Raw genomic sequence first — 24035 nt, 5'->3', positions numbered from 1 at the left:
GAAAACCGGAATTTTTAAAGCTAGTGGCACCAAATTTCAGGGTATCATATACAGGAGTACTGTTCCTGATGACGTCTCCCCAAGTTTCGCAGTTTGGTTCAGGGGGGCCAAAGTTATGGACCCTCAAAGGGGGGCCTCTATCCCCCATTGTTTCCAATGAGAGCTAAGGAGATGGTGGCTACCATTTTGAGGGTCCATAACTTTGCCCCCCCTAAACCAAACTGCACCAAACTTGGGGAGAATCATCAGGACAGTCTCCTCATTTATTCTGATATTTTGGTGCCGATATGTTCAAAAAATGCGCCTCTCGTATAACCCCTCAGGAATTTGCCCGTGACTTTTTTTTTCTGGTAGTCACTTCTGCATTGCTGTCAATGGGGAATTTCTGGTGGAGGGCTGTGGTGTGCACATTTATCAAGGCGCAGTCACAAAATGCTATCGAAGTATCTTTCAGGGAGAGTAATTGGATGACACCAGGTGGGTTTGCGAACTTTGTTTATGGGGGCAGTGGGAGATTCCCCACCCATACCATTGAAATTTTGGAAGCAACGGTCACCAAACCTGGATGGTTTACGGAAGTAGGCCCCCCCCGAAGACCCCCTGAAAGTTTTGCGGGTTTAACATGAGAAATGTGCACTCCACAAAGCCTCCCCACAGAAATTTCCCATTGGCTGCAATGGAGCCAGCCAGCCACTACAGAGCACAGAATCTGGGGAAATTTCTTTGGGTGACTATGAGGGGTGCAGTTTTAGAGCTACTGTCACCAAAATTTCAGGGTATCATACAAGTACTGTCCCTATGATACTCCCCAAGTTTGGGGAAGTTTGGTTCATTGCGGAAACAACCAGTTATGGACCTTCAAAAGTGTAGCCCCCATTTCCTGTTAGCTTCCATTGGAAACAATGGGGGATGGGGCAATTGAGGGTCAATAACTTTGCCCCCCCCCGAACCAAACTGCACCAAACATGGGGAGAATCATCAGGACAGTCTCCAGATTATATCCTTAAAGTTTATTGCTGCTAGCTTTTAAAATTTCAATTCCCCTGAAGGCCAAAACGTGTAAAAACAATTCCAAAAAAATTCAAAAAAAAAATGTAACGGACTACTTTTCGGATTTACCCGAATTTTCGGGCATATCCGAATCGGCTATGATTCGGATTCGGGCATACAAATCATTTTATGCCCCAAAATACCCAAATCCGAATTTTACCGAATTTTTTTAGTATTGACCAACCCTAGTAGTAGTCACTGCCTTGCCTTTTGATGGCTTTCCTCTCCCTGCCTCTTTTAAAAAGATATTTAGCAGAAAGACAAAGACGATCTCAAGATTAAAAACCAGCTATTATTTGGTTTTTTTAAAAAAACAAAATGGCACTGGGGAATGTCTGCTACACTTCTGACCCCATACCTTATTCAGTGTGTTGTTAAGTGCCATCAAGTCATGTGCACTTCATGGCAGTCCTTGTCCCTCCAAAAAACATGACGGCAATTATCCTTTACCAGGTCTTGCAGACTGGTGACCGTGGCTTACTTTATAGAGTCAATCCATCTCATCTTGGGCCTTATTCTTTTCCTGCTGCCTTCAACGTTTCCTAGCATTATTGTCTTTTCCAGCAACTACTGATCTGGAAGCCAATTCTGCTTACCCAAAATGTGCGTGTTTTTACTGTGTGCTTTGGATTGTAGTTATTTCATGACACAGGGAAAAGTGTATCATATGATTCAAATATTTATTTAAAATATTTGTATCACATACTTTCATTAAAAATACTTCTAAGGTTCAGTCTGCTCTTTGAAGTTATGATCTTGGTATTGAAAACAGATTACAGGGCTGTGCTCTAACCTGCTCAACACTAAGATTCCATCTGGTTTTAAATATCTTAAATATATCATAGTCAGGAGAGCTTCACTGATATTGAGAGATTACTCCTCTGCCCCTAGCTATGCTTTAGCATAGTGCTTACACATGCTGGACAATATATTATACCAGTAAATCAAGAGTGGACAAAGAATAGGGGAGAAGGGTAAATTGCTGGAAAATCCCACTGGTAAATGCCTGTTGTTTCTTTGCTGCAGTTCCAAGTGTCACTGAAGCGTATAAGACAGATATTTTCAGAAATGCTGCTGCAAATTATTTCCTCCCACCATACCTTTTTTATAATGTTGATTTTGAAATTTGCTTTGAAATGCTTTAAAGGATTTTTAACACAGAGCTCTTTCTCCCCCCACCCTTCATTCCCAAGCATTGTCCCCAGTCCTGTATCTCTTTGAAGTTGGGGCAAAATATTTTTTTCATTCAGAATAGTCAGGCCCAATGATGGATAAGTGCCTTGGGGAGGGGAAGAATAACAAAGTCACAGCTTGAAGTTGGAGTCAGACTGAGGGCCGTAGTGTGGTGGTGGCAAGCACCCAAAGAGAGAATCTGGGGATGTACCAAACACAGGTGTGGCAAGTTGCTTGGGGACAAGTTTCTTAGACTTAAAGCAAGCAGTGATTTATATCAGCCTCTTAGGGCAGATGGCTTGACATAGAGATTATGGGTTGTGGTGTAAGTGCCCAGCTGGAACAGTCTGTAATACCTTATTTGGACTAGCAGTCCAAAAGACACATCTGTACCATGTACAACAGCTCTAGTAATTGAAGGAATATCCATAAGCAGAATGAGATTTCTCTTCCTGTTTTTCATGCAACAGCCTTAAATGCATCCTGAAATGCTGCTCCTCAGGGACCTGGGACATCCAGGAACACCATGGTGTTTTCCACACAGCATAATTACATCAGGGTACAACTGGGATCGTAAATTTTGTGTTGTTCCATGTAGAAATCGAGTTAAGACCGGGATGAAATACTCACATTTCTTTTGCACAAGTGCTGTTCCCAAGCACAGCCTCTAGAGCACGCAGGGACACTCCCCATTAACCGAGGAGGAATGTTGGCAGGCCACTGCCATGAGCAGGAAATGTGCTTGGGGGGACGTGTCAGAAAAGGCTGCAACGTTCGGCAGGAGAGAAGAACATGATTACAGATGAGGAGGCCATAGAGGTAGGCTGCTGTGGTGGGGAGATCAGGCAGTGAGGGGGAAAAAATAAACGTGCTTGGGGGGATGTGTTGGGAAGGGCGGGCTGAAACGGTTGGCGGGAGAGAAGAATGTGACATCAGAAGGGGAGGCCATAGAGGTGGGCTGCTGGGGTGGGGAGAACAGGCAGTGAGGCGGGAAAAATAAACTGGTCCAGCTCCCAGTGTTTGCATGGCAGTGGGATCAGCGCGGGATATGTGAAGAACTGCCAATTTGGTGATTATTGAAAATCCCAGGATAAGGGATAAAGGGTATGAAATCAGTACCTGCCATTCAAGGTTCACACTTTGTACTTAGCAGCACACAAGAGCATAAGTTGCTCTCCTTAACTGTCTTCTGGCTGCAGCATAGAAATGACAAGACTTCCATTTACTAGCTGAAAAACTAAGCTCCCTAATATTGATCAAAAATACACTTATATGCCAGGTTAAGTTAAAAAGGCAGTGGAGCCCTAATGCCTATCCCTCAGAAGTCTGCCATCGGCCTCTTCAACGATTTGGTAAAACACTCTGATCTGTAGTTGATGGAATCACTTTTAATAATCCCGCTTCAAATTGAATCTTTGAAAGCAGGGCACAGAGGCTAGAGAAGCGTACAGTCATTCTTCTGTGATACTGTGATACTGGCTGTACTGTTGCAATACGAAATGGCAGGCATAGCCAGCATCCTTGGTGCCACTTGCTAAGCAGCTGTGGAGTCACAAGGGCCTAGAGAACAGGCAGGCAGGCACAGAGATAAGGAATCCTGTCCCTTTGAAATAAACTGGTCTGCAGGAAGCAGTAAACCTTGCCAGTAAAGGAGAGATTATAGTGAGCATGAGTAGTAAGAATCAGGGACTTAGAGGCCCCAGGGAGCTTTGTTGTATTTAGACAGAACCTCAACATGTGAATGTATGTAATGTCAATGGCTTGGGGTGGAAAGTGATGGGGTGCTCGAATTTAGAACAAACGGGTAAGAATTAAGCCTTCTGTAAAATTCTCAGAGCTTCTGCGCAGACATATATAACAATAGTTTAAGCGCTGTTCTACTTTAGGACATAACATTCATTGCATTCCCTCTGTACTGTGTACATAGCAATACCTTTTGCTGCTAGATAGCTCATGACAAACACTTTAACTGTGCTGACAGAAAAAAATTAAATGAATTGGAATTTTCGTTAAAAGATAGCATTTTTCTAGCAATTTTAACAAAATGCTTTCATCTGCAGTAACCATGGCAACAGATCAGAGAAGCTCTCTCAAAGTGCCTCTCTGAATGTAATTATGAAAAAAAGGGGAGAGAGAAGGGGAGTAGGGTGTTTGGAACGGGGACAACTGTCGAAAAACCCTCAAGGGCTGGAGCAGAGGTAGGTCGTTCCAGCAGAACTGCTGTGGATTCATTTTCTTCCAAGCGATGTGCTGAAACGTTTGTCTCTTAATTATATTCGTTGATCTCAATAGACCGGTCAGTGTGTTCAAGGAATGCGCTTCCCTCAAGGAACTCAGCAACCTCACTGGTTTGTCCTTAGATTGAAATTCCTGGAGCTGATGCACTGCCCAAATGTTGTGTTCAACTCAGGATGGGATGTTAAAATATTCACCCACCAGCTATAAATATTTTTTTAATTCTTTACATTAGATGCACACCATTAAATAAGAGAACCGAGAGGAATCACCCACAAACAGTTGATTCCTCGAAAGTGATGCGCATGATGCGATTTATTGTAGCAGAGCGGCAATTCATTCAGTAATTTTGATCCACGCGACCGCTAACTAAACAGGAGTTGCTGGTTTTTTTTTAACACAATAATAGTAGAGGCTAATATTTATGTTGTAGATTACTATTCATAATCCTTGTTAGGGAACGTCCCTTGAACAGTTTCTGTATGAACATTCCACCAACTGATTCACCCAGCTTGCATCGAGTAGGTAACAATCTACAAAAGCTTGTATCTGTAAATAAAAAAAAAATGTATTGTCAAAGGCTTTCACGGCCGGAATCACTGCTACTAGAACACGGCCATACAGCCCGGAAACCACACAACACCCCAATAAAAAAAATAGTTATTGTAAATGTTGTCCAGATATTTTTTTAAAAAAATTCTTGAATCAGCTTTAATTTCACTGTGTGGTTGTTTAAAACTGTAGGCCCTACTTTACCCAGTACCCGAAAAGCAGAATTCCCCCTGTTTTTTCCATGTTCTGTCCTACACTCACTTCCCCTTCTTTCATGTTTTTGCATAACATATACATTTTCTCAGTGTGTTCTCTGTCATTTGATTTATAGTCTTCACACTTTGAAATCAATCATTCTCTTGTGAATATGCATCATTTTGGCAGGAAAAGTGGTATCACTCGATTTGGTGAAATTAGAGTTGAGGGTATCACTGAGCAGTGTTAAGATCCTAAGAGAAATGTAGTTGGTTTATAGGTTAAAACATCACACAAATGTAGATTAGGTAGTAATATGTAGTGGACGTTGATCTATAGACAACTAAAGTTGCCATCTCCCAGAATTACCATTGATTTCCAGATGACAGAGGTCAGTTCCCCCAGAGATAAGAGGCTGCTTTGGAGGGTGGACTTTGTGACATTGTATCCCACTGAGATACCCTACCCCCCCCCCCAAAAAAAACCCTTATCCTCTCCAGGCTCCATCAACATATCTCCAGAGATTTCCTAAAACTGAGTCAGCAACTCCATTTCCGACCTGATCCACACTATTTTTGTTCATATTGAATCTCCATTAATTCACCTCAGCCCCATTTGCTCAGCATATAAAAACGGTGTTTTTCACTTAACCTGCAAAGCTCTTGCAGTCACTCCCAGGATGCTGCCGCCAATGGATTTGATATATATACTCTGAACTCAGTGTTCAAGTTGCTAATAAATAGTAGCTGTATAGAGAACAGATGTAGAAGGAGACCCTTGAAGGACCCCACTAAATATCCATCCTTTCAGGTTGACATACTGGACTGTTAATAACTGTTGTCTGTTTCTGATATTTTCTTCTAGGTCTGTATCTGTTTGTGAGTTTGCCTCCACCCTAACAGTGATGATATTTCTTGGAATATTGTAAAATGTGCACTAAGTCTCCTTTGTTTTATTTGTCTAAAATGGCATGATTCTTGCAGATTGGATTTGACTTTTCATTGGAGTATGGTTGTGCTTAGGAGATTTCCAACAGCATAAATTTGCAGCTTGAATTCTCATCATAGCATTCTGTATAGTGCTATCAACACAGATTGACTGAGGAGAAATAAACAGACCAGATCTCTTCTGTACACATGATATCAGAACTGAGATAGGGTCAGCACTTGGAAGCCCTAGAATTTAGTGAAAGTTAGCCAAGGATGTGGCCACTGGTGTAAAGAAATGCTAGAATCCAACTAGTAAATGTTGAAGAATTGGTATTTATTAAAACTGGAATTTAAAAAGAAACATGGTTTTTCATGAAATATATTGAGTTGTTGGAAATAGAGGACCTCGGGAAACGTTACGATAATCTCTGTGCCTGGTGTTGTGTAGTGACACATCTTATGTTTACTGTTAGTATTCAATCACCTTTCAGGTAATTTTCACATAATCAAGAGCTACAAGACACGCAGTCCCCTTTCACATTACTGCTGCCTTTCCTCATAAATGTTCTCCACATCTTTCTCCTATTCCCTGCCTTTAGTTTCTCCTACTCATACAATTGTTCCATTGTCAGAACCCATTGCCATTATCCTCCCACATTTTAGGACCGTGATGGCGAACGTGTGGCACGTGTGCCTGAGGTGGCACTCAGAGCCCTTTTTGTGGGCACACGAGCTGTCATCTCCCCCTCCCCATTCCCCCCGCCCCCGCCAGAGGCAGCTGCCAGGAGATGCGCACAAGGCGCTCTACTGACTGGGGCGGCAGCCAGTCTCCTCGCAGTGAAGGGAAACGGGGCGCCCATGCATGGAGCTCCAGAGGTGGCCCCTTCCCTTCCCTTCCCTTCCCTTCTCTGCGAGGAGGCAGCCAGTCTCCTCTCAGGGAAGGGAAGTGGGGTGCCTGGTGGGGGTTTATTGGGTTTTGGAAAGCGAAAGTTTTACTTCCCTCCCCCAGAACACCTCTGCTCCTTCCCCTGCCAGCTCCCAGTGTGATAATAATTTCATTATTTCAGGGAGCTTATTAGCATTAAACCTAAAACCTAGTTTTGGGGAAGCAGTGTAGGTAACCTTGTTAAGAGCTGTTGAACCCCACTGATTTTCATGGGAAGAACTGAAGCGCTATCCTTTACCTGGGAGTAAGCTCAGTTCCTGGCAATGGGGCTTGCTTCTGAGTAAACCCTCCTAGGGTCATGATTCACCCATTCAACACATTGCATGGTTGCTTCAAAGCAAAGCCACCGACTACCACCAAGCTTACTCCTGAGTAACACGTGCCTCAGAGCCAACCATTTTTTTCTAAACTGAAACCTCAGTATTCAGGTTAAATTGCCATGTTGGCACTTTGCGATGAATAAGTGGGTTTTGGGTTGCAGTTTGGGCACTCAGTCTGGAAAAGGTTCGCCATCACTGTTTTAGGACATAATACAGTGATTCATCTCTTTTTATTTCACTGATACTTTAGCCCCAGCTTTTAACTGGAAGAGGAAATGGGTGGATGGCAAAAAAGCAGCTGTTGTGTCCCAAACAGACATTTCTTCCTCCCTTCTATTCCTTTCCTTATAGGAGGGGTATTGTGTGCCTTTACTCTTAATTGCATTCCTGTTTGGTTTCTTGAACTGCCCAGCAGCTACACCTTTGGTGCTAGGATAGTTTATAGGTCTTGTGAACCATATTCTGGACAGCCCTGAGAAAATAAAGGCAGGAATTATATGGGTAAAGTCAGCAACATTTGGGGGAATATGGAAATGCGAGCTGGGAGAATGTTTGTCACGCTATTAAAAAGAATCAGGGACCTCACCGAGTTGAGAGGACTCTAGCAACTACAGCCAAACCCAACAGCCCATAAACCTTTTGTAAACTAGAGGGACCTGTAAAGCTAAGGAAGGAAAAACTTTAAAAATGGAACCATGTGGAAGTTGCCTTTCACAGAGAAGGACAGTTGGGTAATATAATTTAGTAAAATAACAGCTTGAAGGGACAAAAGACCATCTAGTTATAACCCCATGCCCCAAAGGCCAACCTAAATAATCCATACCAGCACAGGTGCTGTGCAGCACTGGGGTCTCTGCAGAACAAATAGGTATTTGGGGTCCAAAAAAAAAATAAGCCGAGAGACAGAGGAAGAAAATATTCTTACCATTCTATCTACATACAAAATAATTCGCCTAACCAACCACAAGCAATTTTAAAATGATGACAGAATGCAATTTGCTAAGCAAATTGCCTCAAGAAAAACTATAAATCAATCAATCCGGGCCACTTCATGGGGGGAAAAAACAGAAACCTCCCTAGAATCGCTAGTCATTCTGACTTGTGGGAAAATTCCTTCACTGCTTAGGTGATCCACTTAAACTCTGTGTGACCCAAACCTGTCTGTTAAGTTTCCCTAGAGAATTCTGAGAGGAGGGTGCAATTCATGCCACAAAGTAGGGGGAAACTTACAAATCATAGGGAAAGGTAAACCTTTCTTTTACCCCAATGTAATTTTAGAAGTTTACTGTTTATCTTTTAATGACATTTAAATTTTGGATTCAAGCAGAGGTGGGATCCAGCAGGTTCTCACAGGTTCCCGAGAGTAGGTTACTAATTATTTGTGTGTGCCGAGAGGGGGTTACTAATTGGTGATTTTGCCACGTGATTTTTGCCTTAGTTACACCCCTCCTCTCAGCAGTAGCGCGCAGAACTTGAAGCAGTCTAGCAGGAGGTGCACCGGCGTGCATGGCAGCCTGCGCCTGAATGCATTCGTTTCCCGCCCAAGGACCGGCGCAGTGGCTGCATCCTTGCCACAGTCCTGCCCAGGAATGCCCTGCCCCCGGAATGCCCGGCCACACCCCCATTGTGCCCCGCCCAGCCCCATTGGTGCTACGCCACAGTTTGAATCCCACCACCACGGGAACCTGTTACTAAAATTTTTGGATCCCACCACTGGATTCAAGTCTGTAGCACCTTCAAGAACAACAAGATTTTCAGATAATAAGCTTTTAAGAGTCAAAGCTCCCTTTGTCAGATACCAGGAATGGAGATTCCCCAAGGCCTTATATCCTGTTCAGAAGATATGAAGGTTGTTACAAAGGAGTCAGGATGCAAAGATACAAAACAAAATGTAAAAAGGTGGATTAGAGCACAGGAGAAATGTTTCAGGACTGAAAATTAGCATCTGTAGTGCAAGACAATCATAAGGAATGCTTCCAAATTTTGTGCAGTTCATACTTTCTCATCTCTAAACTCCAGCATTTCAGAAACTCTATGTATTTTATCATATCTAAACATTCGCTTTGCTTAAGCCTTTATCTGCCATTGCTTTCCAACAGGTGTTCCTTCAGGGCCTCGCAATGTGATCTCCATTGTCAATGAAACATCGATTATACTAGAATGGCATCCACCTCGGGAGACAGGCGGACGTGATGATGTGACCTACAACATTGTTTGCAAGAAGTGTCGCTCTGATCGCCGTAGCTGCTCCCGCTGTGATGATAATGTGGAGTTTGTGCCAAGGCAGCTGGGCCTCACAGAAACCCGAGTATTCATCAGCAGTCTGTGGGCCCATACACCATATACCTTTGAGATCCAAGCAGTCAATGGAGTCTCCAACAAAAGCCCTTTCCCACCACAGCATGTTTCAGTGAACATCACCACAAACCAAGCTGGTAAGTCCACCAGTAGTAGCTTCAGAGACCTTCCACATGATTTGCTTCTTGAAATGAAGAAAATAAAACAGGAGTTCTATAGAAAATTGCATGTATCACTGTGATGTAAACATGTGGTCGATTCAGTATTATCAAAGATTTGTAAGTGTGTACTGACCAGCAAGTCACAGCCAACTTATGGCAATGCTGCAAGGTTTCAACTCTGCACTTCCTTCATGATCTAAGTACCAGCCAGGATTGATCCTGCTTTGCTTCCAAGAACTGACTAGGTCAGGCCATTCAGGTCAGGCCATTACTGACCATAACTGTAGATTTTGTCACTTTCTCTCCTGGCATACCTCTTGCTAGAGTTTTCTGTGCCTAGACGCTATCACCCAAGTGGTTTTGAAAAAATGGATAGCCTGATATTTCCCCCCCTAAAGTACTCAAAGTGCCTTTTGTACATTTAGTAACCCAGTAAAGCAAGGTAGTATTGTGGTATCATTATAATTAAATGGGGGAAAGAAACAGACAAATAATTGCTTGCTGAAGGACACTAGGACCCTTTCCACACAGGCCAAAAACAGCGCCCTAAGGGCCGCAAAAATGCTGTCCCTAGGGAGCTGTTCACATAGGAGGCACTGCTGCATTGCAGCAGTGCTGTCCTCGCTCCCCCCCCCCATGGCATGAAGACGCCATTTTCCAACCCCGCTCCACGAGTGAGGTTGTTGAAAAGTGGCGTCTTCCCATCGGCGCGGTGCAAACCGCACCACAGGGAAGCCGCCCCTTTCCCCGTCGCTGCCACTCACTTGCCACTCAAATGTTATTCTGAAGGACTGCGGGGACCTGCCCACGCTGTCCTCCGACCTCCAGGGGCGACTCTGGAGAGGCAGGTGAGTGGGGGAGGGCGACCAAGAGGCGGATCCATGTGGAGCCACCTCTCTGGCTAGAGAGGGAGCCAGGACTGCTCGTGCAAGCAGTCCCCACACCTCCACCGGCATAAATTATGCCGGTGGAGAAGCGCTGCCGCCGCCGTGCGGAAAGGGCCTTTGTGAGGTTTTTGGCTGAGGTGAGATTTGAACTGATGATTCTCTGTTGTTCATGCTCTTAACCGCTACAACTCCATTTAAGTGGGTATTTTGTCAAGTAATTCAGGTGCAAGTAAGAATGTTTGGAAGGATAGGCAAACCAACATGAGTGGCATTGGTTTAAAAGAGTTTCTTAATAGTATCGTTTACCGAATGAGGAGCATGACCAGCAGTGATATCCATCCAGCACTCTTCCATTGCTGTTGTGCTCTCTTTGCACAGGGTAAATGAGTTTCTAACAGCATATTAATGCAGACCTTCTTTAAAGTTGTTTCCCCCCAAAGATGTGTGTTAAGCTTGCAGATAAAACACAGCGTTTTAAAAGGCGCTATCAGAATTAAATAGCCTCATAAATATGGACAGTGCTGGCATTTACCCTGCAGGCTTACGGTGGGAATAGAAATGTAGACAGCTTTGCTCTAGGCCTTTTCTTTAGTAGATTAATCTCTTCTAAGAATGTAGACCCAGGACTGATATCAGGATCAGTCTTATGTATTTTCAATGCTATAGGATGATCCAGCCAAGCAAGGCTGCCTAACCAGTTCACAAAAAGTAAGTGTGTGGGGGGAGGGGTTGCACTAGTGTCCCTAGTGACGGCACAAGCACTGTTTAGCAAGAGATCTTCTGCAACAACGATTGGTTTCTTTTTTATCTTATAGTGCCCAGAAAGTACTTGCACAATATCTTGAGAAAGGAGAAAGGAGATTACACCAAGTTTAACTTAGTGCAAAGGTCCAGCGTGAAGCTGTTTTATTTTCACATTTCTACTCACACAAGGACTCTAGCACACACAAAAATCCAAGCCAGAATGAGATTCACAACTTTTCAAACATTGTGCAAGTATCATATAGAATGGAAGGGCCTTTCTCTGTTGCTGTGTTTGTAAAAACTTTCACAGATTGTATTCTAGGGCATATTTATACTCTAACCCAAATTCCAGTGTGTCTCAAGATAAAAAAAAGCATTCCATACAAAAAAAGTCCTCTTCTCTCACCATTTTGTTTTTAAAAAGTACAAATGGAGTGGAAACTCACTCCAATTACATTTTAATTTCCTTGGAACATTCTGTCTTCCTCTCTTTATTTTTTCTGTTTGTGTTTAATAAGGAGCAATCTTAGATAAATGATTACTGAAATGAAGAGGTGATATAGGGGAGTTTGAGTGGTTAGGCCAGATGGCAATCGATCTGTAAAGTGTATGCATTGTACGTATAGCTTGGAGGATGGTGGGGAAATCCTAGCAGCCAGGTGGTGACCCTGTCCTAAAACTTAATGAAAGGTAAAATTGGCAAGTGAAGGCAACAATAGATGGTAATCTGTTTGGCTTGGCTACAAGAATAAGATAGTAATTTCCGCTTTGTGTAGTATCTATAAAATGGGAAGTCTTTGTTAATTCCACTCCCCTGAGAAAATTCACAATAAAAACATGGCACAGATCATCTCATCTCCAAGGACTGTCAGATTGTTATGTTTGGTTTGCACCGGGATGCCACTTCTATCTCTAACTAAATACAATATGACCTGCCACTTGGATCCATGCACTTTTATATGTTCTGCCTGCTTGCACCTCCTTCCCTCTCTCCATTTAGTCATTTACCCACCTGTGCATCTGCTCCCCCATCCATCTGTGGCTGTTTCCACTCAGAAAGCAAAGGGCATAGAAGTGGCCTCAGCATGAATGGGTCAAACACCCCTATGGTCTATTGTCTAGACTTGCATTCCCCAGAGCCCCATCTACCCCTACTCTTCCCATCCTTTTGCTTGTGAAGAGCCCCTTTGCTTTGTTATCCTTTTAATGGTGTTTCATACGCTTCCTTTGTCCCTGCCTGTCAGTCACTCAGTCCTCCATCTGTCCATCCATACACTTGTCTCCTTTCCTGTTTGCGTCATGAAGTCATGATTAGTAAAAGTTGATCTATTCACACTGTTTTGGAACATGATCAATAATTATGTACTGCACATTTGTTTGCTTTCAGTTCATTAAGATGCTAGTGTTATTTGAGAGAGCAGAAAGATGACGTGAAACATTTGGTAGTTGATTTAAAGTGTTAATGTTTAGTACTTGTTAAAGCAGGTTGGAAAGGGGTGCAGATCACCAGAGGCATTTAAAGGGAAGTTAATGGGAAGACCCAGTTAGAATAGTTTGTGCAAGTTTGGTGTTGCCTCAGTTATTTTTAGTGCATAAGAGTTTTCTTGGCCTAATTTTTAACTTCGCTGCTGACCTAAAAATGCAATATATTTCTAACTGCGGCAGCCACTAGCTGGGCAGGCAAAACTGGGAAAAACATGTTATTCAAGATCGCTGTATCTCCATAGACTGACTTTCAATGGGAGGGTGCATTCCAAATCTGCATGGGTTTTTTTATTAAAATCATGCATGAGAGACAGAGAAGAAAAGCAGACAGACTGCAATGACAAATGGTGGAGAAAATTATGCGCTCAAAGTTCATGGAAAAAAATAGTATTTGTGTCAATTTTCGCCTCTTTAATTAGTCTAATTAAGCATTTTTAACAGAAACAAACTTGGATGCCTTTCTCAGGTTCATAAGAATTGATCAGAAGCCTTATCTTAACCATCTGTCTACCCGTTCACCCACCCATCCATCTCCACATTATTTTTTTCCTTTCATCCCTGTATAACAGCTATCTCCCCCATCTGTCCCTCTTGCCATCCAAATACCTCTCCACCCATTGAATTTCTAGTTAATTGCCTGTACATTCAGCGCTCCCTTCAGTTCTTCATCTTTTGTGGATGTGCTGAGTTTGGGTGCTTCTTTTAAAAGGTCCTGAGAACTTCTGCAACAATCACAAATTTGCCTACTTCCCTGGAAGGGCATTGTTTTGTGAAATGATGCCTATTCCCAGAGTGTGCAGGGCTATAAAAAGTATAACACCTAGGAAATTCAACACCAGCTTCTTGTGGGTGTAAATGAACTCAGGTAGCCTTGACCTGGTTTTTGTTTTTTTAGTCCAGAGAGATTAGTCTTGTCTGTTGGCCTGCTTGTTGTGGAGGTTGCTCTCATTCACCCTATAATGCCCTCTGGAAAAGACACACAAGCTGGAAAAGGTCATTTTTCTTGCTTCTGCAGTATTTTGCAATAATCATCTGGGTGAATGAGCATTTGTCACACTCTACCATTTCAGCCAAAACCCACTTTTGATTTTTGCTATTTACTTATGTTATGTATTTATTTCAATTTATATCCCACTGCGAAGGGGGTGCTAAAAGGCTTCCAACACATTTCATTGCTTTTACATGTCAGTCTCAAATGGACCTTGGATGGAATTTTCCAAGATGTTCAATATTGATCTAATTCTATCTTTGCCGCAGTCATTTTTGTGTTCCTTGCATGGGGCTCATCCATAACTTTAAAAGTTACCTGGTGCCTCCATTGAAAAAGAGGAGCAAAGCTTTTTCAGCTTTCAGGATGCATTCACCCCCCCCCCCCAATTATGTTTCTTCTTGAGATACCTCTATGAGCTGGTGGGTTTACAGCTGCTGCTGCTGCTGCTGCTGCTAATAATAATAATAATAATAATATTACTAAAGAATCTTTAAAGCTCTTTTGGATCTGGATGGAAAGAACCCCCCATGAGCCAGCTTGGAGGCACATTTCACTTTTTCTCCAATTAACCCAGCTAGCCTCAATTATTACTAGCATTTATTGGAGCACACACATTCAAACATACTAGCAAATTCACCAGGTTATGTAAAGTCAAGCACATTATGCATGCACACAATATTAAATACCTCTGGTCACGCTGAAAGCTTTCACACAATGGTCTGGAAGTACTTTCTGGTTGTTGTTTTTCCTGATTCATTACTATGTAGGAAAATTCAGTCATGAAACATTTATAAGGAACAGTTACATATAAAGTGAGTGATATAGTGAGAGAATCCTGTCATTTCCAGGATTAGAAAGGATAATATTTGGATGTATTGCACTTGTATTTTACAAAAAACAAACAGCCCAGTCCTGAGGACTGCTTTGGCTGTGGCTACCAGTGGCCAACATAATAGCAGCAGATGAGGTCAAATATCTATGAACATTTTGCAACTGGAAAAAAACCCAGCGAGTTTTCCTCTACAAGGCACAGGCAGCATAGCAAGGCCACCAGATTCTACAGAAATACCGTGTTTCCCCGAAAATAAGACAGTGTCTTATATTAATTTTTGCTTCCAAAGATGCACTATGTCTTATTTTCAGGGGATGTCTTATTTTTCTGTGTTCTGTTCGTCGGGCATGCTTCCAAACAAAAACTTTGCTACGTCTTACTTTCGGGGGATGCCTTATATTTCGCACTTCAGCAAAACCTCTACTACGTCTTATTTTTTTGGGATGTCTTATATTCGGGGAAACAGGGTACCAGCAGCCCCACCACCTAGACAGTGTGGCACCTACAAGCATCCTGCTGAGTGGCACACACTGACATAGCCAACCACTACCTACCAATATGACCTCTGCCCCTTGCTGCCACTTCTCCCCTTTGGGCTTCCTTATTCCAGCTGATAGACTGTCCCAGACATCCATTATTTTGATTGAGGAACTCTGTCACTATCCCTCCACACCTCAACCTTGTACCCGGTTTACCCTGAGTCCCTCCCCCACATTCCTGCACTGCAAAGCGCATGGTTTATCAGATGTCAGTGATGCTGTGAGGAAGTGAAAGACCCCGGGGTGAACTAGTAAAAGACTGTGCTAACAGTCTGATATGGGCTTCCACAACCCCCCCCCCTCCCAAATCATAACCAGTACTTCTAGGTAAACTTGCCTGTATTCCTGTGTCTGCTTTCTTTTTGGTGTGTTGTTTCTCCTTTGGTATGCATTGCCAGAGATGGGATATCTGTAAGGGTTGTGGATTGAGATGTGTTAGTCACACAGCAAGGAATACTAAATATTCTGTCTTGCAATGTCCACCACGGGGCTGAAGTGTGGTGTTCTCTAAGTGTGCAAGCTGGAGACCCCAGAGACAGAGTCCCATGCTGCCCATCCTAGCATCTGAATTGTGGGGCATCCTAGCTCAGGTTTTTGTAGTGCAGGAGGGGGATGTGATTAGTTGCTGGGGAGTGGATTTGACTACTGCTAGGGAAGGTGTGATTGACTGCAGCTATATCCCAGTGATGTAGGTATAGATTTGTTATGGGGTGGGTTCAGTACCTCAGTACTTTCTGGCTGTTCCATTCCATGCATTGTTTCAAGCAAGTGGGACATGTAATGGGAGGGGTTTGAACCCGAGAACCCCCTCTTTACCTACATCTCTGATCCTGCATCCTATACTATATCAGGGCTAGTGGGTGGGGCTACACTTGTGGGGGAACATTGTGCCTTTTCTGCTGTATGGATGCCTATGGCTATGCTGCACTTTTTACATAAGTTCTGGGGGGGATGCTCAGGCTGGACTGGCTTAAGGAGCCAACTAACTCCTGGTATCCCCTGGGCCTGCCCCTTCTTCCACCAGCTCAAGGGGGTTGTTCCATCAGGCATAGCAGCTGGTTGGCTTCCTGAGCAGTACTCCCACCCCTGAATTGTGTTGCCAGTTTTCTTTCATACTGATTGTTTTAACTGTTGCTGCCTAGTGGTCTTCAATCTTTCCATACTCAGGGCACCTTTATCCCCCAGGAGAGAACATGGAAGAAACTCTAAATTGCAAGCACCTGCCAGCAGCCTGAGCTATAAGCTCAGCAAAAGGGAGTGGATTTCATGCCTCAAGCACCTGTGATTGACTGGCGGGGGGGGGCCCCAGCAAGGCTGTGTCAGGTGGACTTTTTTTACTGAGGGAGGGGCAGAGATGAAGGGAAGGGGAACTGCGCCCAGGGCATGAGCTGCCCACGCATCCCCTCCCACCCTGTCCCACCCCGAAACACCCCCAACATGCCATGCCATGCCCCTAACATGCCCCTGGCCCCACCACTGACACGTGATGGCAATGGCGGCGCCTGGGACAAGCCACCCCAGATGTTCCCATTGCCACTACTCGTCTGGGGAGCGGGCCCTGAGGTTGCCTGGGTTCTCTGCTAGTGAGTGAGTGACCTCTCCTCACCATCCTATGGGGAGGCACATGTGCATTAGCATCAGGTCCTTGCAAAAAGTGGGAAAAGCAAATCGCTGTATTCCATTGCAAAGAAACCTAAGCCTTTGTTTTGTCTTGGCAAGAATACCTGCCGGTATAGCCCAATGAATATAAATCCATTGGCCACGTTTGTTACTTGACAGATTGGAATTTAAAATATTATCCCCCGGATTAATACATTTCTACATTGGCTGCCCATTCTTGAAATGGCACTCTCATTAGTCTGTTGACACAAATTGCTACTTTTGAGTTTGAAGGACAGGGTCTAGAAATGGCTAAAGAATCCTATGTTATAATCAGCTAATGATTTCTGTTCCTTTTCTGCGAAAGGCCCTGAGACTTAAACTACAAGTTGTAATTTCACCTGTCATATAAGAGGAAGTTTAATTTCATGTTATTCCAGAGGGGAAGCCATGGTAGTCTGTTGCAGCAAAATTTATAGGAGTCTTATGGCACCTTAGATACTACCAAAATTTTGTTCCAGAATAAGCTATTGTGAACTGTAACCCACTTCTGAAGTTTGCTATAGTCCACAAAAAAACATGTACTGAAATATTTTTTTCTTAGTCTTTAAGGTGTCGCAAGGCTGTTGTTGAATTTTACATAAAATGTTCATGGGTTATGCAGTTTGAAGTCTAAGGTTCCCCCCATTCTTAGACAACTCAATCTAGACCAAATCTGGTCCAGGCCCTCTGTGACAGCAGAATCTCTGAACTGATAACTACCTGCTTTGGGGGAGGGGGAGATGACATCAGAGGGTCATTATGCAGAGCCAGACAGTTCTTACTCACTTGCAAATGTACAGCACAGATCATAGAGTGTTATCAAGGCAGGCACGCAGGCAGAAAGATCTGTAACTCAGGAGGAGATGGAAATAAAGTGATTTACTTACTTCTAAATAATTGTGTTTAGGGCTGGGGCATAAATTGGCTTCTCCTGGAAGTGGGGACTGCATGATCATCAATGATGCTCACCCCTGTCATACTGATGGGACTTTAGCTAATTATATATACCATCAATACATTGCAAAATCAAATAATCTTGAGTAGTTGCCTGTATTAGAAAAGTAGAACATCTGGTTTCAAGCCAGAAGATCAGGGGAATGGGATACTTTTAAGCTTTCTCAATACCTAGCTTACTGTAACAAATAGATTATAACAGTGATTGCCTGCGGGAGCAATTTCTCAAGTTGTTTGTATGATTTAGAAGCTTAACTGCCCAGTCCTCAATGAACTTAAACCAAGGCACTTGGATTTAAGGTGACATAGTCAGTTGGCTACAGTTGGACTTCACTAAGATTAAATTGGCTTCAATCCAAGTGCTTTAATTTAACTGCGTTTTCACACAGGGCTGCTGATCCCATTGTATCAATTGAGGCTGACCTTTAGGCAGAAACCTCAAATGCTGATTTTGGAACTGTCAGTGGAGCATTCTGAAGCAGGTAAAGGGATGGATAATTGAACCTGATGAGGAATTTATGGCACTATAGCAACTAGGCTTTTGGTCCCAAAGATTAGGGTAGAGAGAGTTACCGCTAGGTGCTGCTTCTGTTCTTTTTCTCTCATGGGCCAAAAAAGAGATGCTGTTCCTGGGCATCAGATGCGATCTTGTTCTGCCAGGGTGCCAGAGGAGCTGTGATAGAAGTGTTGGTACATCAGTGCCAAAGTCATCTGCTGTACTAGGTCAGAGTCAGTTTCTAGTGGCAAGGTAACAAGGGCACTTGAACCCTATTCTAGGATGGACTCTACATTTTAGGTGTCGGCTTACAGTGCCATGCTAAGTAGGATGTGCCTAAGGTCCTATTAAGTTCACCTAAAATCCTGTTCAACCTACATCTAAGATCCTATTCAGTTCTATTCAATGGGGCGTACTCCCAGGAAAGTGTTCTTAAGAATGCACAGTTAGAATGTTAAACAGGGAAGCCACCAAAGTTAAAAATAGTCACCCAAGTTTCAGACATGTAGCAGTCTCCATTTGAGATACATATACGTTTAAGCAAAACAAGTGCTATATGAAAATGTAGCAGTAGAGTGCTGTGACAAAGCTTCCCAGAAAACGTTGTTTGTTCCATCTTGCAAGGTTCTTCTCACAACCCCACTTTTAGCATGGAAAGGAAATCTCTTCCTCCTGATTCTTGTTTTCGGCTGTGCATCTGTGTGGTTTTGAAAAGGCATTATCCCTACCGTGTAATTCTTTTGCTTTGTGCAATGATGCTGGGCAATCCATCTGAATAAGCAAGGATGAGGAGCCCTCAGTAGTACCACCCGTCCACCTGCACACCACTTTGATGCCGATCATCTTTCCTACATTATCCATGTTAAACAGGCATGAGCACCAGGGGGGTTTGTGAATGTGGCAATTAACAAAACAGCAATCAAGCTAAGTGTTTAATTTCAGAAAATTATCATCTTCTCTGAGCGGATGTAGAAAGAGTTTTTTTTAAAGAATTAGACGCCCAGGATTAAATGTGCTGTATAAACAAAGGCAGTGCTGGACTGTCAACATCACCATTTCACTGAATGAATTCCTGAACACCTACAGGCTGCCTGACCCAAAGCAGGCAGAACAGCATAACAATCAGATTCACATCCACAGAGGGATTTTTCTCTGTCTCTTGTATAACATTATATATTTACAGTCACCTCAGATTTATTTATTTATTTTGGGTTTTTTTTCCATTTTTCTATCGCATCCCCTCCTGCACTGTCTCGAAGCAATATGCAGTAAAACATTTAGCCTAGCATGAAAATGTGGTTTATTTTAATTTAATAATCTAAAGCATATTTAAGTGCAATTCAGCTCAGAGATGAAGATTCAAATTCTGCTTCACTTTGACAACTACTGGTTTCATTGCCTGCACTCTCTCCGCCCACCACCAAAGGAAAAAGACAAAGTTATGCAGCTGTATTGTGATAAGGGCATCATTGGCGAACAAACTAGGATGTCCGTATTCCTCCATCATGTAGAAATACTTATCACTAAATACTTGTCACTAAATAGGCACATATAGGAACAAAAGGGGGAAAAACCCCAGAAAAATTCAGGATACACCTCAACCCATGAATTTTCTTCTGCCGTTAAACTGGAGTAAATGGAAGAAGTAAACTTTTTGTAAAATGTTTTAAGACAAAGTTTTCCTTTGCTCAAAATGTGCAATGTGCTTATTTTAATGTAAGACTATCTAGAGCATTAGATAATGGTGTTTCTGATACATACTGTAGACATAAACATATATGTAATCATATACTTTCTTTTGTTTATTACAAAATTAGTGTAATTTGAACCTTTTTTATATACAGGCAGCCCCCTCCACAGTGCTGGGCGCCCAGACATAGTGCTGCACCCCACTGCCCTGCCATTTCCAAGAAGGCATTCTGGTAGTGTAGGGAGGAAAAAACCACCAAAAAAGCCTGCCTGCCACTGGAATGCCCCCATTGGGCTTAAGGCACTTATGCCACCTATAAGTCCCCAGGTGCCAAAGCCCCAGGTGCCATTGTAGCAGAGGCAGTGGCCGTGTGGAAGCTGAGTAACATGGATGTCTCAGGGTTGGAGGAGTGCTGGCATGGTGCTCTGTGTGGTTTTTGCCCACTGTGGAGGGCTGTATCAGCTGTCCACCGGCAAATCTGCCCCTTCGACAGGGCAAGTGCCCATGAGAGGGCTAATTCCCCATCAAATCCCCAAACCGCCTCCAGCAGCAGATTTGGCCCCTCCTCCTCTAGATGGGGCTGAAAACGGATTTATGTGTTTAAAACATTTATTAGTTTCCTTTCTTCATTACGGAGCTCAAGGCAGCTTACAGCATGGATACAAATATACAATAAAGCACATTAAAAATATAAACCCAACATTTAAAATCACAACTCAGGGCTGCTAGTCTACTTAACCAGAGATATCTGTTAAGGTATCCTGGGGAATGGAAGCTTGCCGTATGCCCTCTCAAAAGTTGCCGACCTCCAGGTGGTGGTTTTTGGATTGCAGCTGATCTCCAAGTGACAGAGATCTATTCTCCTGAAAAAAATGGCTACTTTGGGAGGTGGACTCTATGGCCTTAGAATTTATATCCCATTGAAGTGCCTCCTCTAGCCAAACCCAGCCCTCCTCAGGCTGCACTCCCCAAATCGCCAGGTATTTCCCAACCAAGAACTGGCAACCCTAGCTCTCTCTGTCTCTCTGTGTGGGTGCCATCAAGTCACAACCAACTTTTGACAGCCTCCTAGGGTTTTCAAAGCAAGTGATTAAGCTGAGGAGCTTTGTCATTGCCTTTCTGTGCAGAACCTTCCTTAGTAATTACTCAGCCAAGTGCTGACACAGTTTAGCTTCCAAGATCTGAAGAGAGCAGGCCATATCATGTGTATATTCACAGTTTTGTTTACAGAATTTTATAAAATTTAAATGTGTCAAACCGTACTATTTTATTTGTTAATTCACAGTGCCAATTCTAAGCCAAATTATACCCTTTCAAGCCTGTTGCCTTGAGGGTGTAACTCTGATTAGAATCACACTGTAACTTCAAAATAATGCAATTTGTGTTGTTAAAATAATAAAATTCGGATTGTTAGGAGGGTATTACATACATGCCTGGTCCTCTTCAGTGCTAGGCCCGGAACAGATAGGATATGCCACAGGTAAATCCACCCTTGACCATTGTCTGGTTTTAAAACCATTTTATGGAGAAATATTGCTGCCATCCGCAAGGGTGGGAGCCTTGGCGCTTTCCTAGATTTGAAATGCGCATTTGACTCTATCCCCAGGAATCAGCTGTGGGAAAAATTGACAGTGCTTGGGAATAGGACCAGAGATTACCGTTTCTTATTCGCAAGTTGTAATTCTCAACTACCCGTTTCTGTTCGAAGCGAAATCGTATACTTTAACTTCACCTATAGTTTCTAACAACAAGGAGTCGGGCGAGGAAGGTATTCTTGCTCCTCTCCTGTTCAATCTTTATTTAAAATGACCTCGCTTCTCATTTATCTCAGACTGAAAGTCACGCGACTCCATTTTGGGACAAAAGACCCATTACGTGCAATTCTCTATGCAGATCTTATTAATTGTGTTGGCCAAGTCTCGGTCCATAGTGGGCCTGCAAAGACTAACTTCAAGCTCATGACGTACAGAATAAAACAGTGCCCCGTCGATCAATTATATCGAATCTAAAGTGCTGATCTTTTCGGACCAAAAAAAAATCAGCACATGGAAAAATAAACGGTACACATTGAATAGGTCCATTCATACAGACATTTAGGAATCACCTTCCACCATTCCTTAACCCGACCTCTCATATCCACCAGACTCTCAATACAAGCAAGTCTCAAAGTGTTGGCAAGTAATATCCAGATTTTTTCACACCAGAGGCGGTCAACTTTTTCCTGCCCGCATCAGAAGTTTTTCAGTTAAAAAACTGCTGCCACAATTACTTTACGGAGCTCCAATCTGTGGAGTTAAAACCGCTGAGAAATTAGAGTGTTCAATCTTTGTTTTTTCGTTGCTTATTGGGTCTTCCAAACTCACCAGTCACGTATCAAAGTTCTTTGTTTATAAAACTTCGGAGCCAAGACGATTTTTTCCCGGGTTTGGCTTTCTTTGTTTAAAATACTGCCACCACCTTTCATTTTAGAGCCCTCCCGGGCAGTCTGACATATCTTCTTGCTAAGCTGCACTACTTCCACTCCACCTGGCACACCAAAATTATCAATCGTAAATAAACAACATAGGTGCATCTTTTGACCAACTCCTATTGATATTCCAAAGACAGGCTTTCGGAGTTTTGAAACAACGCACTCTTGACATTGAAGGGCAGCTCTCTTTACAGCTGGAGCCTCGCAGAACTTGTTCTCCCACATTTCCGCAGCATTTCACCACCATTGTCGGGTTTTATGGCTAAATATATGAGTAATTTAATCAATCCACATCTCCATAGATATTTTATGCTTGCTCGGCTTAATGTGCTACCGACTGCCCAAACAAGAGGCAGATATCATGGCATCCCACAGGAGAACAGGACTTGTTTCTGTGCAGCGGGCCTACCCGAAACAACTGAACACATGCTCCTTCATTGTAAAGATTTGGAAGTCTATCGGTTGCTTTTTCTCGAGGCCATCTTGAAGAAATTTTCAGTGAGATCAGACAAGGAAATAGTTTCATACTTGCTTAGTGACCATCATCCCCACACTACTGAATCAGTTGCCAGGTTTTTAACAAAGGCACTTGGATCAAGAGTGAAACCTTTGTGTAAATTTTAGTCAATTGGTTTTAACATAATTTGTATTTTACCACTCTTTACATGCCATTAAAGGTTTTGTATTTGTATTTGTATTACATACATTTACATTTGTCCTCAATATTCCCTTTTGTGTAAAACCCTGGAAAAATGTGTTCCCCCATGGTTTTAAATTTTCTGGAAATTTTCCATTATAACTAGCTTTGGTTAATTAGAAACCACAGTTTCAGATCCCGGTTTGATGTTCCCTAATTATGCAGTGTTATTGAGATAGCCCATATTCCGACAACCACACTAACCATAATGAGTTTAATTAAACCATGATTTCAGTGTGATACCTGAGCCAAACCATAAGTTGGATTGCAAATTAGTACATCCATTGTGGCGTAATGGAGGATATGAGAGTAGAGACCTTGAAGACATCCATTCTCAGTTTACTAGGTGTGAAGACAATTTGAAAAGAAAAGAAGACAGAACCACTGTTACCTGTGGACACCATTTTTGATGCTCATGACGTGTTTTTTCGATGTATAGGGCCTGCTGAGCACAATATGTTCATTTTAAAAGGCATCCCGTTAAACAGAACTTCTATCTGAAATGTTGATAAGTGACCCCCAACTCTGCCCCACCCCTGCTGTTCTCCTGATCGGGAGGACATCTGACAGAGGGGAGAATGGGTACAATACCCCTCTTCCACTCATTGCTACTGGGCTTGAAATAGAAAACTGCCCCTTTATATCTGTTCAGTGCAAAGCCATGTAATGTGGGGCCATGTAATGTAGTCCCCTCAATTGCATGATGGTTTCTGGCTCTTTTTCTGTCTTTCCACCTTAGTGACTGCAGAT

General features: G+C 42.9%; 1 protein-coding gene across 4 annotated transcripts in view; it reads left to right on the top strand.

Annotated features, from left to right (window-relative positions):
- Nucleotides 1-24035, top strand: part of EPHB1 (EPH receptor B1) — a 387492-nt gene that overhangs the window by 278816 nt on the left and 84641 nt on the right. For all 4 annotated transcript variants that reach the window (XM_048506774.1, XM_048506776.1, XM_048506775.1 and 1 more), the window contains exon 5: nucleotides 9500-9835. In XM_048506774.1, coding sequence (XP_048362731.1) covers nucleotides 9500-9835 — 336 coding nt within the window. The remainder of the gene's footprint in view (nucleotides 1-9499; nucleotides 9836-24035) is intronic.

The sequence above is a fragment of the Sphaerodactylus townsendi genome, linkage group LG08 (assembly GCF_021028975.2).
Source record: "Sphaerodactylus townsendi isolate TG3544 linkage group LG08, MPM_Stown_v2.3, whole genome shotgun sequence".
In the NCBI taxonomy this organism is placed as follows: domain Eukaryota; kingdom Metazoa; phylum Chordata; class Lepidosauria; order Squamata; family Sphaerodactylidae; genus Sphaerodactylus; species Sphaerodactylus townsendi.
This window is presented reverse-complemented; position numbering and strand designations above follow the sequence as displayed.